At 35.8% G+C, this 19,820-nt stretch overlaps 1 protein-coding gene across 2 annotated transcripts in view; it reads right to left on the reverse strand.

Moving 5' to 3' along the window:
* MAN1A2 (mannosidase alpha class 1A member 2) overlaps positions 1-19,820 on the reverse strand; it is a 151,852-nt gene that overhangs the window by 45,283 nt on the left and 86,749 nt on the right. For both annotated transcript variants that reach the window (XM_065906143.1, XM_065906135.1), the window contains exons 6-8: positions 19,680-19,774; positions 11,498-11,621; positions 6,474-6,567 (exon numbers count right to left, since the gene is read on the reverse strand). In XM_065906143.1, the coding sequence (XP_065762215.1) occupies positions 6,474-6,567; positions 11,498-11,621; positions 19,680-19,774 (313 nt within the window). The remainder of the gene's footprint in view (positions 1-6,473; positions 6,568-11,497; positions 11,622-19,679; positions 19,775-19,820) is intronic.

Genomic DNA, 19,820 nt, shown 5'->3' on the forward strand with positions numbered 1-19,820 from the left:
GATACTATGTAGTCTAGGCTGGATAGGAAAGGAAGCAAAAGGTGATCTTTACTCCACTGTTCACCTATTGCACCCAGCCAGTAAAAACATCAGCCCACCTGAGAATCTATTTTACTATTATCCCCAAATTCACAATTTTCACCATCAATGAGAATCTCAGCATTGCTTGTCAAGTTTTCTATGACTCCTTGATTTGTGCTCTTTCCCATTCCCTAAAGCAGAGGTTTTAAATATCTTTTTCAAAAGACCTCTAAGGGACTTCCCTGGCAGTCTAGTGGTTAACAATCTGCTTTGCAATGCAGGGGATGTGCATTTGATTCCTGGTTATGGAACTAAGATCCACGTGCCACGGAGCAACTAGGCCTATGTGCTGCAACTACTAAGCCTGTGTGTTCTAGAGCTCATGTGCCACACAACTAGAGAGTCCATGCTCTGCAACGAAGATGCTGTAACTAAGACCCAACATGAAAAATTAAATAAAGAATAATAATAATTAAAACCTCTACAGCTCTACCTCTTCCTTAATCTCAGCAGACAACCAAAACTTCAAATTCATAGAAAAAATACAGATCACGGACCCCAAAAAATGCATCTTTCAACTATCTGTACCCCCATCTATCAATTTATCTGTTTCTTTTGCCTGTTAAAGAGGAAAAAGTGTTCCTTCTCTGCTGTATACACTTTATCTAGCTCTGAACACTAACCACTTCTGTTTCCTTTTCAGGAGTCTCTCTCTTGGTTTATCTTTAACTTCTACCTGTCAACTGAAACTACTTCTTATTATGAACACCTTAAAATAATCTAATCTTTCCTGACTCTACCATAATCTTTTGGTTTGATATCTATCAGGTATTTACCGAAACGATGAAGAAAGAAATCATGGATGAAGTCTAGATTTCTTGCTGGTGCAAATGAGTGAACCAACAGTGGGGTGCTCTTCCCTGAAACTGGGAATACTAGAGGGGAAATGACTTAAAGTGGGAGGAGTCTGAATCTTGGGCATGAAGAATCCGAGGGAGTAAATGGATATCTAAATGGGTATAACAAACATGGAAATCCAGAGAGATAAGTTGGCAGTATACCTTTGGGAGTTATAAAATTGGGATTTATAAAAATGTATCTGAGCCATCATGGAGTTCACTCAGACAGCATGTAAGACATGATCAAAGGACACAAATGGTCTTCTGGAACATCACAGTTATAAAAGTAATTAAGATAATATGTAGGGCATTTAAGAATTTTGCACTTTGGCCTCACACATATATTTCTCAATATACTGTAGATCTAAGGATTAACAAATGAGCAGGAGAAGAAAACATAAAAAATTAAAGTAGATGAAATAATGAGAAAAACCTTGGAAAGGTAAATGTCTTGTCATCACAGTTTAGAGGTAATGATTTTTAGATAGGTGAATTACTGCCAGGGTTTACAGATTTAGTTACAGGTTAGTTACTTAGGTTATAGGATGCAGTCCCAGTCCTGCCTAACAGGTTCTCATCAGCTCTTCTAGAATGTTATTTCAGTAGATGTTTATATATTCAATAAATAAATACACAGCAGAAGCCTGAGATCCTTGGTTAACTATGGAATTTATCACCCAGTAGTCTGACTTTATTTGAACCACTAACCCATGCCCGCCTTGGTGTCAAATTTGATGTACCATGTCACTCCATGATCCTTTTGAAATTCAGAAATTGATAACACATTAGAAAGTACTATGAAATACCAATGGTTACATTATATGTCTTAATATGTCATAAAGTTAATGAGGTCCTAAGAAGCTAATTCTTGAAGTGTTCTTATAAGAAATTCTAGAATAAACATGTCTGTATCATATGCTATAGAGTTTATGAACTATTTTTAAATATATTCATTATCTCATAAATATGATTCACATAACTGTCTTAATAAAATAAGTACAAATAACAGATGAAGGAACAAAGGCATGAGGTTAATTAACTTATCTAAATTATTAGGCAGAAAAACCTGGATTAGTCTTTCAACTCCAAATATTATACCCATTCTTACTTTTTTCATATTTTAAATCAGTAGTATGAAATTTAATGAATCAGTAATGATAAGTTTCCTATATCTTCTTCACTTTAGTCATTAAATGGCATAGGTTAAGTAGTATACTTAGAAAACTAGCAAAAAATGAAGCAAAAAAACCCAGGTATTAATGATGTGCCTTTAAATTTAGGTTGCTTACTACATTCTTTTATATCTGTTGCTAAGTACTTTTCCTGAAGATAATTACCATAATTCTTCTCTGTGATTGCTGTGTGCATGTCACAGACATTATCATTACTCTAATTATAATACAGTTAGCCAAAGCTGAATTGTTACATTTCAGCTCAATTCACTGTTTGTTTTGCAGACTATTTATAGTTATGACAGATGCATACTGCTCAAAGATAATAATGGAATTTGATATACTTTTCAGAAGCTGATATGAAATACACAGAAATACGAAAAGGAACAAATTGGACAATTTAATAAGGACTGCAGCTGCTGAAGAGATATCAGGGTAGCTCCCCTAAAATTTTAAAGACCTCTTGCCAAAACAACCAGTGAATAGCTCTTTTTATAACATTCTCAAAATTAATAACTGCTGCGGGTGAAGAAATTCTAAAGAAGTAACTGGATTCGTTTAGTGGGAAAAAAACAAGTATGAATAAAATAATTGTTTTTTACTGCAATTTTTACTGTGGTAAAATATATGCATGTAACATGAATGTTGCCATTTTTACCATTTTTTAAGTATACTACTCAGTGGCATTAATCACATTCACAATGTGGTACATTGTTATTATTTCCAAAACTTTCTCATCACCCCAAACAGAAACAATGCACCTATTAAGCAATAACTCCATTCTCCTCTCAACCAAGCCCCTGGTAACCCCCAATACACTTTCTGTCTCTCTAAATTTGACTAGCTATTTGATATAACTGGAATTATATGTCATTTTGCAACTGGCTTTCCTTTTAGAATAATATTTTCAAGGTTCACCTATGTTGTAGCATGTATAAGAACTTCATTCCTTTTTACAGCTAAAAAACATACCACTGTATGTTTATACCACATTTTATTTATCCATTTGAAGGATGCGGACACGACTGAGCAACTTCACTTTCACTTTTCTTGTTTCCACTGGTATTGTGAATAATGTTGCTGTGAACACTGGCATGCAAATACCTCTCTGTGTCTTTGCTTTCAAATCTTTTGGGTATATACCTAGCAGTTGAATTGCTTGATCATATGGAATTTTATGTTTAACTTTGTGTGAAACCACCAAACTGTTTTTCACAGTGGCTACACCATTTTACATTCCCACTAGTAGTATGAGAGGGTCCCAATTTTTCCACATCCTCACCAACACTTATTAGTTATCCTTCTGATTACAATCTTCCTAGTAGGTGTGAAGTGACATCTCATTATGCTGTGATTTGCATTTTCCTAATGAATAATGATGCTGAGCAATTTTTTCATGTGTTTATTTTCCATTTGAATATCTTCTTTGGAGAAAACCCTATTCAAGTTCTTTATCCACTTTTTAATTGGGCGTTTGTCTTTTTGCTGTTGAGTTTGAACATGAGTTAGAGAGGCTCTTTATACATTCTGGATATTAAACCCTTATCAGATATATGGTTTGCAAGTATTATTTATTTGCAAATAAACTCTCATTCTGTCGGTTGCCTTTCAATCTCAAAACAATATCCTTTGATGCACAAATGTTTCTAACTTTAATGAAATCCAATTTATTTTTTCTATTGTTGCTTGTACTTCTGAAGAAGTCACTGCCAAATCCAAGGTCATGAAGATTTGTCCTTCTAAGAGTTTTACAGTTTTGATTCTTAAATTTAGGATCTTTGATGCATTTTACTTAATTTTTGAATCTGGTATAAAGTAAGTGCTCAACTTCATTCTTTTTCATGTGGCTATCCAGTTTTCACAATACCATTTGACGAAAAGAAAGAGTTATAATTTTAATTAAGATGCCATCAATGAGATACTATTGGTCATTTGAAAGGCTGGCAATTCTCAAACAGTGGTTTATTTTTTCAGTATTCTAAGATTTTGGTGTGCAAGATAGCATCTTCTTCTTATTTAAAAATGCTTTTAATTTTACTTCAAAAGTAACAGATATCCATTATCAGATTAGGTTAACAGAGGTAAACAAAATTAGAAAATAAAAACAAACATTCAGAAAAAAAACACAAGGGACAATCTGGTTCCTATTCTTGTGGTGTTTGTTTACTCTCTTTTCCTAAATATCTTTCTGTTGCTGCTGCTGCTGCCAAGTCGCTTCAGTCGTGTCCGACTCTGCAACCCCATAGACAGCAGCCCATCAGGCTCCCCTGTCCACGGGATTCTCCAGGCAAGAATACTGGAGTGGGTTGCCATTTCCTTCTCCTAAATATCTTTCTAGATGCTTCATATTTATCTATGTCAAGTATTCTAATAACATAACTTTTAATGTCTATATAGTGTATCACACCTGGAGGGACTATAACTTAACCAAATCTCTTTCACAAGAGGTTTAAAAACTGCACTGTTCAATGTGGTAGGCTCTAGTCACAAATAGCTAATTAAATAGAACATTTTCTTCATCACAGAAAGTTCCATTGAACAGGAGTGGTTTAGAATGTTTCCAAATTATCCCTATTATGTGTGTGTGTGTGTGTGTGATACACACACACAGGTCTGAAAATTTTTTGGAATAAATGCCTAGCAATGAGTCACTGCTTCAAAGGTCATACGAATTTTCATATTTTCTGAAGCACTGGATATACTGGGATGTGTCCATTCTGTTTATCAATTTAGTAGGAAAAAAACAGCATCTTCTGTTTAAAAGCTTCACTGATTTCATTAGGGACACAGTAAAGTGGAAAGACAGCAACAAAGGTCTCTGATGACCAATCTACGGAGATGCCACAAATATGGTACTAAACATAGTAGTCTTTTGCACATTCTACTAAAGTAGCACAGAAGGAGTGCATTGTCTCCATGTGTCACATATCTTCGTTAGCACCACTCTTAGGATTAAATGTGAACATCTGTGTACTGTCCATTTGTGTTTTGCTCTTTCATAAACTAACTACAAGAGATTAGTTTCATGTTTTTCATGAAAACTTTATTTAATGTTTTTAAAAAATCAGTTCCTTCAAAGATCAGTTCTAAAACTCTAATGAGGTATCATCACCCCCTTCCCAAACAAAACACAGTCTCCTGAGACAGAGGAAATCACTTCTACCACAGTCTCACCTAACAGCTGGTACATTTCCTCTACTACAACATTTATTTCATTATATAAACCCTGCCTGCTAGCCTGAGAGCTGCCTGAATTCAAAGTCCTATATATTCCTCCCTAGTCTCCAGTCTCATCCAAGAGCCTGGTAAATAACAGACACTGATGCTGTTGTCTATTTAGTCATGTCCAACTGTGTGTGACCCCGTGGACTGAAGCACGCCAGGTTTCCCTGTCCTTCACCGTCTCCCAGAGCTTGCTCAATCTCATGTCCATTGAGTCGGTGATGCCATCTAACCATCTCATCCTCTCTCACCTCCCCCCCTCCTGCCTTCAATCTTTCCAGCATCAGTATTTTCTAATGAGTTGGCTCATTGCATTAGGTGGCCAAAGTACTGGAGCTTCAGCTTCAGCATCAGTCCTTCCAATGAATATTCAGGACTGATTTCCTTTAGGATGAACTGATTTGATCTCCTTGCAGTCCAAGGGACTCTCAAGACTCTTCTCTAACACCACAGTTCAAAAGCATCAATTCTTCGGCACTCAGCCTTCTTTATGGCCCATGTCTCATAACCATACAGGACTACCAGAAAAACCATAGCTTTGAATACACGGACCTTTGTTGGCAAAGTAATGTCTCTGCTTTGTAATATGCTGTCTAGGTTTGTCATAGATGCTTACTTTTCTTCCAAGGAGCAAGTGGCTTGTAATTTCATGGCTGCAGTCACCTTCTGCAGTGATTTTGGAGCCCAAGAAAATAAAGTCTGTCACTGTTACCTTTTAAAATGAATGATCAGACGTGGCTTGTCCCAGAGCAATCACACTATTTTCCAGTCATTTAACACACTCAACTCTTCTTCACATTACTTAACTAAATACTTATCTCAAGCAATGCTCTTATTTGTACCAAGATATCGTTTACAAACAAGGGCTTAAAAGTATAACCTTTTGCAAATGCCACACTGTATTTTAGCAAAGTACTTACACAAACATGAAATAAAATACTCTTGTGAGATGGCATATTAATATTTCCATTTTAAACATATAAACACTGAAACTACAAGAGATGAGAAACTTGCCAAAGGTTACAGGACTAGCAGATCCTACCAGGGTTATATACAATCTGGGGTTTCTAATACTACATGTAGTGTACTTATCACTACATCAAGCACAAGTTTTCAGACTATCTTTCAACAGAGCATCGGTTGTAATAGAAATACTTACATTGACCCCAACGACCTGTTCTTGGGTTCAAATAATTTGGATAAAGACCATTTGGACGATCCATTCTCTGAAGCAGTTTCCGAATGTGCATGACCTAAGCAAAATAAAGAATGCAATCATGAAAAAAAATCACTCGAGTTTTATATTAATCTGAGCTTTGTTTTTTTTCCCTCACTCAGAACCTACACTCCTACCCCCCACTGTGTGTGTGTGAGACAGATGATAAGAAAAGGCTTCTCTTTTTTAAATGACTCATTATTTTTTATAAGAGAGAATATGAGCATTATTTAAAAATAATAAATAAGCAACAATAAAGCACAAAGAAAAGGGCATAGAAACCAATTTTAATTTCAACATTCTACTCTCCAGAAACAGTCATCAGGAACATCACTGGTAAACATTATTCTAGACATATTCAGTATGTACATAACTAAATGTTAAGAACAGAAACAATTTCATAAAAATATAATCATAATAGAACATTTGTAATAAAAAGTATGAAACCACTCTGAAGTTAATAGATGAAAAAGTAAAACTAAATTGCTGAACTTTAAATATTGATCCCATAAGAGACATCCCTAAATTCCTAGAATCCCTAAACTTCCAATTCCTAAAAGATATCCCTGAAGTTAACGGGGGGAAATCACGAAATATATTAAGAAGCTGGAGGCTTTCCCAGGGACTTCATTTTGATTCATCTCTAGATTGGATAATGGATTTTTTAGATGCTTAAAAAAATTTTTTTTAAAGCACAGACATGTCCTTTCTTGTATTCTTAATTCAGAATGTTATCATCACATCTGAACGATAACCTAGTTGGCATAAATGATGAGGAAACATTTTTTTATTCACAGGACCTTATACATACACTTCACTATTTTCTGAACTTGAGCATAGCACTAACCCTTTTAACTCACAGTTTCCAATCTTCTTTTATTCAGCTGGATTCTGTCATCACGGAGTTTTAGGAATTGGCTCAGGGAAGCTTATTACTTGTATTCTTGCATGTTTGAGACCACATCTATGTACAACAACCTCAATCTGAATAATTGCACGAAGCAGGTTTAGTCGGTTCTCTCGCCTTCTGAGAATTATGTGTACACTGAATCCCCTCAGCTTCTTTTCCACATCTACATTTCCTTTGTAAACCTTTTTATCTATCCTTTAATTTCCATGTTCACTAGCTTGTCTCCATTTTGCCTTCCAAGTCCCTCACTATATTTTGAATGCTTTCTTTGTATTGCTTCCATTTTGTCCTTCATTTTGACTATAATTTTTTCTTATACTCTGTTACTGATATGGCATCTTATTATCTCTGAGCACCTGTATCTCTTTTTACATTCTGGTTTCACATAAATGAGAGCTTCATTATCTTCTCTCTCATGGTGATGCTTGGTCAGGTCTTCAATTGCTATTTTCGGATGAATATCTTTTGGCCATCACTTATTTTTCACATTCCTTCCCCTTTTTTCTGGTAATATTACTGTATAAATTCTACATGTGTTCTTTGTTGACGACTTATTACTTTTCTTCTTGAACCAGCAATTCAGAAGGGTTTTGACATAAAAGGTAAGTAAAGTCCAGATGTGAATGTGGTTTCTTAAGCCTTTGTTTCTCATCAGGCAACTGAAACCAGCAATGCAGCACTAGAGAATCATTGTCACTCATTACTCTTCTGTCACTAAAGTGTACAAGTACAAATACGGCTTGTCAGTGAGATCCTTAACTGAACTGCTTTTCTAGCTTCTCAACACATCATATTTAGTGGCGTCCAAAAGAAGAGTCTACCATCACTCTAATCTGTTCCCACTGCTACTAATGAGGATTTGGTTTAGTACCTCAAGAGGTATCACTTACTTTAAAGAACTGCTCTATGAGCTTTTATTTTTGAAATCTACAGCCACCAATATCCTCTCCTCTGTTATCCAAACAGCACTCTGACCTTGATTGCTTATGCCAAACTTTCTTCCTATTTTGTTACATGAAATATCAAGTATCTCAATTTTGTTAAAAACAAGTTAATAGTTCCATTTCTCCTTTGGTTGTTTTTAGGTGATTTTGGTTAAGATTTCTCCGCTTAAGAAATATTATATGCTAAATTATCTGTGTTACAAATTTATCATCTTTTTAGTCTCTTTATGTTTTTCCTTATTTTCACAATGATTATCTCTTGCCTTTACTTCATGCCAGTAATTCGTTTTCAACTATGTACAGGTTACTTGTTATTTTTCATCTGTTTTACAGAAATATGTAAGGTCTCAAGTTGCTTTTTTAGCTCTACTATCTTACTGTATTATTTTATTTTTGGTTTCGAGTTTTAATTTTACTGAACTCAATCTCAATTACAGTGTGAACTGCTCATAGACTTGCAAAATTTCTAACTGGGTTGTCAGTCCCTTACATGCTATTTACCACCCTGCTTTTGTTTCCTGCAGTATGTCTGCATAATTGCCATGCTTTCTCTTTCATCTTGCTCATGTTTAACTGGGTCAACTCTGACCTGAGCTTCGGACTGATACAGTGAAGCTGAACTGTCCTCAAACTCCTTCCTATTGTGTGTACGTGGTGGGGGGTGGGGCAGGGGGGATGTGTATCTCCCCTCCAGGATACACTAAGATTTGGAATACTAGTGTACTAGCTCATTTCCTGAAGCCTGTGTGCTCACGGAGGACGGAAGGTGAGAACACATGTGGAGCTGTGGGCAGTTGTATTCTGTGGCACTGGTCTCCCTTATAAGATTAACAGGGAATATCAGGAATTTACTGACTTTCTTTCTCTGCCCAGTAAGGATTCAGGATAAGGCAAGAGACAGACTTAAGATATCACAGCAGAAATCTTCTGTTTTTTTTGTGACTATCACATGTTTATGACATAAGGTTTCAGCCTTTCCTTCTTTCATTGTTACTGATTAATTTTTGCTGGTCTTTACTATTTTTCTTGTTATTGCTAATTTAATCAAGAAAGGGAAATTCTGTGATTTGGCTCCCTTTTGCTAACTTCACCTGAAAATTCTTCTAACTGATAAAATATTTCATACACAGAAAGGAATATATAGAGATTCTGCTCATACCTAATTTATGAAATACAGCACAACATAACCTTTGCTATTCTGTTTACCATTACACATTCACATATCACTGACTTTTTCCGAGCTATCTTGAATGTCACAGTCTTGAATTTTACATTTGTTATTATCTTGATTCTATTAAAATCACTTTGAATCCCTAAACAATATTCTGTTCAGCTCTGCTTCTTTTGAACTTTTTAAGAATTCTATTATAAATATTCTTTTGATTGATGAATGTGACCATAATTAATTTATTTTCACTGCTGTATTGAATCTTATCATATAAACTGCTAATACAAACAATGATTTTATATGTATGATGTAAATGTACATACCGAAGATTGGAATTATTGGGCTACAGAATATATGTATTTTCAGCTTTACTAGATTTTGTATTTTAAATACAAGTCTTTAATGCTCCTGGAATTGTTATAATCTACATAGGTACCATTGTCACACTTCCACATATATGTGGGGCTGTTTAAGGGCTATTTATTCTGTTTATCAGTTTTACTTGTCTCTATGCACCAACACTAATATTGGTAGTGTTGATAACTGAGTAATACAAATCCATCCACCATGTTTTTCTTCAGAAGTATTCTGAATGTTTCTCTCTTGTTTAAATTCTAGAAATGTCTAGTCAAGTTCCAAAAAAAAAAAAAAAAAAGCACCAAGTAACTGACTGGCATTGAACTGAGGCTATAGATAAATCTGGAGGTAACTGAAATTTGAATATAATGAATATAATACATCTCTCCATTTACTTAGGGCCAACTCAATGTCATTTAGTAGTTCTGAACTTTGCTTATTTGTTGTTAGATTTACTTGTGGAAAACTTATACTTTTGTTCCTACTACATAAGATGTTTTTATAAGTGATACATTTTTGCCTGCTGCAGCTGGTATAGAGAAATACTACTAATTTTTAATGTGTATGTTGATCTTTTGGCTTCCCAGGCGGCACTAGTGGTAAAGAAACCGCCTGCCAATGAAAATGATACAAGAAAGTGAAGTGAAAGTTGCTCAGTCATGTCTGACTCTGTAACTTCATGGACTATACAGTCCTTGGAATTCTCCAGGTCAGAATACTGGGGTGGGTAGCCTTTTCCTTCTCCAGGGGATCTTCCCAACCCAACCCAGGGATCAAACCCAGTTTCCCACATTGCAGGTGGATTCTTTACCAGCTGAGCCACAAGGGAAGCCCAAGAATACTGGAGTGGGTAGCCGATCCCTTCTCCAGGGGATCTTCCCAACCCAGGAATCAAACCAGGGTCTCCTGCATTGCAGGTTAATTCTTTACCAACTGAGCTATCAGGGGGAGATATAGGTTTAATCCCTGGGTTGGGAAGATCCCCTGGAGGAGGAAATGGCAACCCATTCCACTGTTCTTGCCTGGAGAATTCCATGGACACAGGAACCTGGCGGGCTACAATCCATGGGGTTGCAAGGAGTCAGACACAACTGAAGCGACTGAACACAGCACATCATGTTGATCTTTCATTCAAACTATAAATTAAGCTCTTGTTTAATAATTTAAATGTGAAAGTGAAAGTCTTAGTTGCTCAGTCGTGTCTGACTCTTGCAACCTCATGGACTATAGCCCACGAGGTTCCTCTGATTATCTTAATATTTTAGGTAATCATTTAATCTGTGAGTAATTACTGTTTTCTTTCTTCCTTTTCAATCTTTATCTTTCTGTTCGCTTTGTCCTATTTTACCATACTGACTAGGAACTTCAGCACAATGCTAAATAGAGACTATAGTGTAATTTCTTGAAAACCTACTAGTGATTATATCTTCTCAGATAACAGAAAATATATCAAATCTGTTCTAAATATAAGATACATTTCTTCACATAATTTTTAAAAAGGCAAATATTTTCTAAGCATTAATCAAATCTTTGGGGTAAAACCTAAAGGATTCTCTTATAACAAAGAAAAGAAAGCAAGAAAACTAACCTTTTTGTAGTAAATTGGGTTTCCTGTCAAGTAGCTGAGGTGGACAAACTCCATATGTAGTGTGCCAAATTCAGCAAGAATGCTGCTACCTGCAGATGCCCAGCCCCAGTTTCGCCCTACTCCACTGAATGAAACAAAAGGTAAAGGAGACAGAATTGGGAAAAGACCAAAACATTTTTTAACGAGTATGTAACTTTTAAATAACTCTCTCAGAAATTATTATCGCAAACACAATAGATTATTGTACCTAAAATCTTACTATTTTAAAATTATTTTGAATAGAATATTCACATGTCCTAAAAATAAAAATAATGTAAAAAGTATATGTTAAGTATTTCACCCCACTCTCATCTCTGTTCCCCTTACAGGCCCCAAATATAATCATTCATTAGCTTCTTATGTGTTAGCATAGAAATTTCTATGCACAAGTAAGCAATCCAAATACATATTCTTTTTTTCCCTCCTTTCTTAAAATGCAGCAAAGTATACTTACTGCTCTGTAAGTTAGATTTTAACTATTAAGAAGTACCTCAGTAGGCTTTCCAAAGTTTATAAACAACTTTCTTATATTTTTTACTTACAAATGCATAGAATTGCATGATATTGATTTTCAATTGAAATGTCTCATTCACACAAAAATGTGTGAGAGCATTCTAAGTTGTTTTAAACCTTGAAAGTACAACTCACATTTATTGTGCTGGGACCAATGATATCACAGTATTATGACAAAGAACTGTCTTGCCTCTACTGCTGATAGTGTATGAAAACTACTATATTATACAAATAGATATACGTTATTCAATCCTCTATTAGTGGTCCTCTGGCACATTTCTAGTATTTTGCTATTATGAAAACTGTTATAGTGAATAATCTTGGGTGCACTTCATTCGTGCAGGTATATTTCTAGGATATCTTCTTTTTTTTTTCCAGGGTGCCTTATACATTTTTTACTGGAAGCTAAACTATATAAATGAAAAGTACAGACTCTATGGATGTTATCCTCTTTCCCAGAAGGTTAAGCTTGCTCTGAACCATAGATTGAGTACAAGCAGATAACCTTGGCTCTGAGCTTTGTTAAGGGTTATAACTATTCTAGTTTTACCTATACTTCCAGGAAGTGGTCCTATAGGATCTTAGCTGAAAGCCTGGGGTATTTACCAAGGGCCCTTCACCATGGCAGCTTCAAATACTAATTCTGTCTCCTCAGTACCATGTAGTTGCCAGTACCATATAGTTGTTAAATTTTCTTCTTTATATCTACTTGTATACTGGCAATTCAATATGCTATGTTGTATTTATCTGTGTTGAGAAAACATTAAAATAGGTATCAGGATACCTATAAAATAGGTATCAGGATACCACTACCTTGCTTAAAGTTCTTTAATTTTTTGGTGCTATTTTTGTACTGTTTTTGAAATTATGAAAGGCAAATACCACTAACAGATTTTTTTGAAGCCAGACATGAAAATCAAAGAAGAAATATGGATACAGTAACTATGTAGGACAGTCATTCATTTCACAAATATAAAGCACCTACTCTTATCTGGGAGATATAACAGTGAACTCAGAGGGTAAAGCATCTGCCTGCAACGTGGGAGACCTGGGTTGGATCCCTGGGTTGGGATGATTCCCCTGGAGAAGGAAATGGTAACCCACTCCAGTATTCTTGCCTGAAAAATCCCATGGACGGAGGAGCCTGGTTGGCTACAGGCCATGGGGTCGCAAAGAATAGGACATGACTAAGTGACTTCTCTCTTCTCTAACATGTAACATTCCTGTTCCCATAATAAATGATAATTGTTATGAAGGAAATTAAACATAGAATACTTAGTTGAATAGAATACTGAGTACTAGTGATAGAGGATGAGTTCAAAGACTTTATGTATAATGTTCAAAGAGTTTCTAAAATGACACAATTTAAACTTGAGAACTGAATGATGAGAAGGAGCCAGTGATGAATACATCTGGAAGAAGAAAATTCTCAGTAGAGGAAACACCAATTAGAATGGCCCTGAGGAAAAAACTTGGTTAGTGTGGCTAGACTGATTTCCTGAAGGAAATCAACCCTAAATATTCAATGCAAGTTCTGTTGCTGAAACTGAAGCTCCAATACTTTGGCCACCTAATGCAAAGAGCCAAATCATTGGAAAAGACCCTGGTTCTGGGAAATATTTAAGGCAAAAGGAGAAGTGGGTGGCAGAGGTTGAAATAGTTAGATAGCATCACCAACTCAGTGGACATGAATTTAAGCAAATTCTAGAAGATAATGGAGGACAGAATAGCCTGGCGTGCTACACTCCATGAGGTCACGAAGAGTTGGCTGAACAACAATAACATTAGTTTGGCTGGAGCTCAGGAAGGGGAAATGATGATATAGGATGAGGTTAGAGAGCTGGGTATAATCTAGACTGTGTAGAAATTCTGTTGGCTATGGTGAAATTTAAAATTTAAGTATGAAGGAACATCATATAGAATTTTAACGAATGCAACATAATATTTAAAGGATAAAAGCATACCATTTAGAAAGATTACCTAGGCGTCAGCAAGGTGGATGGATTATAGTGCAGTCAAGTATAAATACAAAATCTCATTTCCATGTAAAAACTTTCTATCTCAAAGTCCCAAATGAAAGCTTCATTCATAGTGCATTTAAGCACTATCAAAACACTAAGTTCTAAAAAAAAATTTTCACATTTTTACATACAACCTTACAGGGCCCTCCACCTTGGCAGCCTTAGACATTAACCTCTGTCTTCCCAATACCAAGTAGCTGTGAAATTTTCTCCTTTGCCCTTCAGCCTCCAAATGCTGTTTCCTAGTTTCTTTATTTCTTTGTCCTGTGCATGCGCAGGCACAGAATCAGCCAACAACAGGAGGAAAATCTGTAGGTAAATTTTGGGGCTTTTCCTCTGCAATTCCTTCCTGACTTGAGATACTCATCCCTTGTATCTCACCCCTTTTGGCAGTTCCCAGACTTGACCACAGTCTTCCTTTGCTCTACATGATGACTGTTTAGGGCTGGCCTCAATCACACTCAACTTAGAATATACCCTTAGGGGAAAAGCCAGCTTTCTACAGAGACGAACTTCAGGCAGGCCCTTTGGGTTCTCCCTTAGGAGCTGCTCTCCAATCCCTTCAAGCCATTTTGTTGGGTTTTATGATTACTTTCGATGGGAGAGTTAACCTGATATAAGTTATCTCAGGGCTGGCACTGGAAGTCTAGATTCATTATTCAAGAAAGTCATGGTTATTCCCGCTATAACTCTAAAACCATTCTCTATCTAGGGTCTTTTCTACTTTTAGGAGGAAGTGAAAAATATAAATCTTTCTCTCATAGAAAGATGAACACTTTTGGTTTCGACTCTTCTAGCACTAGTTGATTTTAATTTAAACTCTGTATCACCTAGAATAATATTAAATTAGGTGAGTCAAAAGACAAATACAGAATAAATATGAGCTTTTTTAGAGAAAAGAATCTTAAAATCACCACTAAAATGTATGCAGAAAAGAGTAATACATGATTTGGTAGAGAAGTTGAAGTACATGTAGAAGATAAGGATATAACCTTAATACTGATGTAGCACATAGGCTCCTAGTCCTGGCACTAATGAACTGAAGGATCTTGAGCAAGATATTTTCCTTTTCTGAGACTCAGTTTCCTCATCCACAATTTAAGAATTTATGATAACAAGTTCACATGACTGTTAGGAAAATTAAAGACATTTAAGACTGTGAAAACACCTCACAAAGAGCCTAATAAGAATAGTATCTAATGAATTTTTGAATAATTTTATTCTAAGTTACTTTAACAGTTTATCTAGAGAAAAAAACTTCCTCAGTCTGATAAAGTCAACTGATAAAAAAAGCTACAGCCAACATCATACTGATAATTAAAAATATATATATATTATAAAAGCATTTTATGGAAATCCAGGAGACTATAAAGCACAGGTGAAGACAATCTTTTTAACCAAGACTGAAAACCCCAAAGTTATAAAAGACATATTTGAATATATAAAAAATCAAAACTTAAGGATGAAAAATTATTATAAAAACAAACAAGTAGTAGAACAGGGGGAAAAAGTAACTCTATAATCTGTAAGGCTCATTTATAAGCTAACTAGAAAAACACAACTCAATCAACACTTAGAAATAGACAATTCACAAAAAACAATCTAGATGTCCAATAAACTTATGAAAAGGTGCTTAAATTCACTAAGCAGAAAATACGAATGAAAATAACAACAGTAACATTTCATAGCCATCATTATCTTGAAAATTAAATAGAACATATACTTATAGACATTTTGGTACTCTCACATACTGTTGGTGGAAATATGATGAATTACAGCCTTTTGAAAAATATGTGGGGAGTAATTACTAAACTCAAAAAAGAAAATATGGCCTTTGATCCAACAATTCCACACTTGGGAAATCTATTCTAAAAAAAAAAAGAAAAAAAAAGACATATGCCCTTTGAAGTAGCAATCTTATTTTTAAGAATCATTTTCAGAAAAACCTCCTCACTCTACAAGGACATATATGGTGGTGGTTTAGTCACTAAGTCGTGTCCAACTCTTGCGACCCCATGGACTGTAGCCTGCCAGGCTCCTCTGTCCATGGGATTCTCCAGGCAAGAATACTGGGGTGGGTTGCCATTTCCTTCTCCCGGGGATCTTCCCGATCCAGGGATCAAACCCAGGTCTCCTGCATTGCAGGCAGATTCTTTATTGAGTGAGCTACAAGGGAAGGACATATATAACAGGATGCCATTATAACATTTATGGTAGCAAAATAATGGAAATAAACAAATACCACTGATATGGAATAATTAAATAAATCATGGTACAGCCTATGTATTTACAGTATATCCTATGTTTTACTCTGTAGTTATCAGAAAGTATGAGTTAAAGCTCTGAGGCATGACCTAGAAAAGCATTTCCATGAGATTTTGTTGAGTGAGAATAATAAGAAGTAGAAAGAAAATAAGAATAAGAAAGAAAAACAAGTATCCAAACAAATCATATAAAATTTTAAAAGCTCCACCAGTATGTATGTATGTATGTGTTTCTGTGTGCTAATCATATTGCAAGAGATAAATAATGCTAGATTATTAACAAAGGTTGGATTTCAGACATCAAGACTGGAATAAAGTCTATGTGAGAGATATGTATAATTCAATCAAAACACAAAAGCAAAAACCTTTAAAAATAGGTAAATATACCTGTGCTCTATAAGCTCAAGTAAAATACATATTTGTATGAATATATACAAATATACAGTATGAAAATTAAGTTTATGTTCAAAACATGGTCCTTGAAAGCTCTTCTACTTTTTTGTCTCAATGTAAATTTGAAGTTTTGCAATGCTGGATTTTTGCTTATTTTTTATCTAGATGATAATAATAATAATATCCTAAATATTTCTTCATCTCAGACTTAAACTGTAAGTTAATTAAAATTTTAATCATATAAGAAAGTTATATGACTGACAATGCTACTGAAGGAAACACCAGAAAATCTGTAATGAAACTAAAAAAAGAACAGGTATGTGCTTAACACCTTTGGCCATATCCTTTTGTGGAGGCTGGTATGAACTCTGGCTAGCTTTTTCCTCACAAAGAGTCAGTTTATATTATATATAGTGTATGACAGGAAAGAACAATAAAGTTAGATTTCATATTCAATATTAAATAATGATTTCTTGATGAAAATCAAAACTTCATCAAGTTCTCCATTAAAAAGAAATGACTAAAATAGATTCATTTCCCCAAATAAAGCTGTCAGAGAATCACGCTTCACTTTGAGCTTCAATAATTTGGATATCATAAAAAGGACCCTATAGTTGATGTCTGAGGAGACCTTACAAATAGCTGAGAAAAGAAGGGAAGCAAAAGCAAAGGAGAAAAGGAAAGATATACCCATTTGAATGCAGAATTCCAAAGAATAGCAAGGAGAGATAAGAAAGCCTTCCTTAGTGATCAATATAAAGAAACAGAGGAAAACAATAGAATGGGAAAGACTAGAGATCTTCTCAAGAAAATTAGAGACACCAAGAGAACACTTCATGCAAAGATGGGCTCAATAAAGGACAGAAATGGTAGGGACCTAACAGAAGCAGAAGATATTAAGAAGAGGTGACAAGAATACACAGAAGAACTGTACAAAAAAGATCTTCATGACCCAGATAATCACAATGGTGTGATCACTCAACTAGAGCCAGACTTCCTGGAATGTGAAGTCAAGTGGGCCTTAGGAAGCATCACTATGAACAAAGCTAGTGGATATGATGGAATTCCAGTTGAGCTATTTCACATCCTGAAATATGACACTGTGAAAGTGCTGCACTCAATACGCCAGCAAATTTGGAAAACTCAGGAGTGGCCATAGGACTGGAAAAGGTGTTTTCATTCCAATCCCAAAGAAAGGCAATACCAAAGAATGTTTAAACTACCACACAACTGCACTCATCTCACACGCTAGTAAAGTAATGTTCAAAATTCTCCAAGCCAGGCTTCAGCAATACGTGAACCGTGAACTTCTAGGTGTTCAAGCAGGTTTCAGAAAAGGCAGAGGAACCAGAGATCAAATTGCCAACATCCACTGGATCATCAAAAAAGCAAGAGAGTTCCAGAAAAACATTTGCCTTATTGACTATGCCAAAGCCCTTGACTGTGTGTATCACAATAAACTGTGGAAAATTCTGAAAGAGATGGGCATACAAGACCACCTGACCTGCCTCCTGAGAAACCTGTATGCAGGTCAAGAAGCAAGAGTTAGAACTGAACATAGAACAATAGACTGGTTCCAAAAAGGAAAAGGAGTACGCCAAGACTGTATATTGTCACCCTGCTTATTTAACTTATATGCAGAGTACATCATGCGAAACGCTGGGCTGGAGGAAGCACAAGCTGGAATCAAGATTGCCGGGAGAAATATCAGTAACCTCAGATATGCAGATGACACCACCCTTATAGTAGAAAGTAAAGAAGAACTAAAGAGCATCTTGATGAAAGTGAAAGAGGAGAGTCAAAGAGTTGGATTAAAGCTCAACATTCAGAAAACTAAGATCATGGCATCTAGTCCCATCACTTCGTGGCACATAGATGGGGAAACACTGGAAACAGTGGCAGACTTTATTTTTCTGGGCTCCAAAATCACTGCAGATGGTGACTGCAGCCATGAAATTAAAAGATGCTTACTCCTTGGAAGGAAAGTTATGACCAACCTAGACAGCATATTAAAAAGAAGAGACATTACCTTGCCAATAAAGGTCTGTCTAGTCAAGGCTAAGGTTTTTCCAGTAGTCATGTATGGATGTAAGAGTTGGACTATAAGGAAAGCTGAGCACCGAAGAATTGATGCTTTTGCACTGTGGTGCTGAAGACTCTTGAGAGTCCCTTGGACTGCAAGGAGATCCAACCAGTCCATCCTAAAGGAGATCAATCCTGGGTGTTCATTGGAAGGACTGATGTTGAAGTTGAAACTCCAATACTTTGGCCACCTGATGCAAAGAACTGACTTATTGGAAAAGACCTTGATGCTGGGAAACATTGAGGGCAGGAGGAGAAGGGGACGACAGAGAATGAGATGGTTGGATGGCATCATCGACTCAATGGACATGGATTTGAGTAAACCCCGGGAGTTGGTGATGGACAGAGAGGCCTGGCGTCGCTGCGGTTCATGGGGTCGCAAAGAGTCGGACACGGCTGAGCGACTGAACTGAACTGAAAAGTTGATGTCATGAGTTATGTCTTCCTTTATCATTAGTAAGACATTCAGCAACAGGAAGCCCTGATTTTTAGGTATGTTGTGTTCTGTTCTGACTTAGGAAAAAACCAACGGGTAGTGTACAAAAGAGGAAGAGAGGGGAAGCACTTTGAAGCCATTCCAGCACTAAGCACACATAAACAAGCAACCTTAAAGAAGCAACTGTAACGTAACAATAAGGGTGTGGGAGAGAAATCTAGACTTACAGAAACAAGCAGCAGAAGTGAAATACAGGTTTACTGTTTCTAAACAAAGAATGTACTTTAAAAATCAGGCAACGCTTGAAAGAAATATCCTTCTGTAGACATGCAGAGAAAAACAGTTTTAAGTCTTAAAAAGTATGGTGGAGGCTCAAAAAATCAGTTAATCCAGTAAATTTAGGACAAGAATAACCATATAAAAATAGAATTTACCTTTTCAGATTCACCATTGCCCAAGGAATTCCCGTAGGTGTGTTAAAGGCAGGAAGGAGTTTCTCAGCCAACTGGACTGCTTTTATCTTGAATATCTGGGACAAAAACACAAACATTCATAAATTATGAAATTACTGCTGT

The sequence above is a fragment of the Muntiacus reevesi genome, chromosome 1 (assembly GCF_963930625.1).
Source record: "Muntiacus reevesi chromosome 1, mMunRee1.1, whole genome shotgun sequence".
In the NCBI taxonomy this organism is placed as follows: domain Eukaryota; kingdom Metazoa; phylum Chordata; class Mammalia; order Artiodactyla; family Cervidae; genus Muntiacus; species Muntiacus reevesi.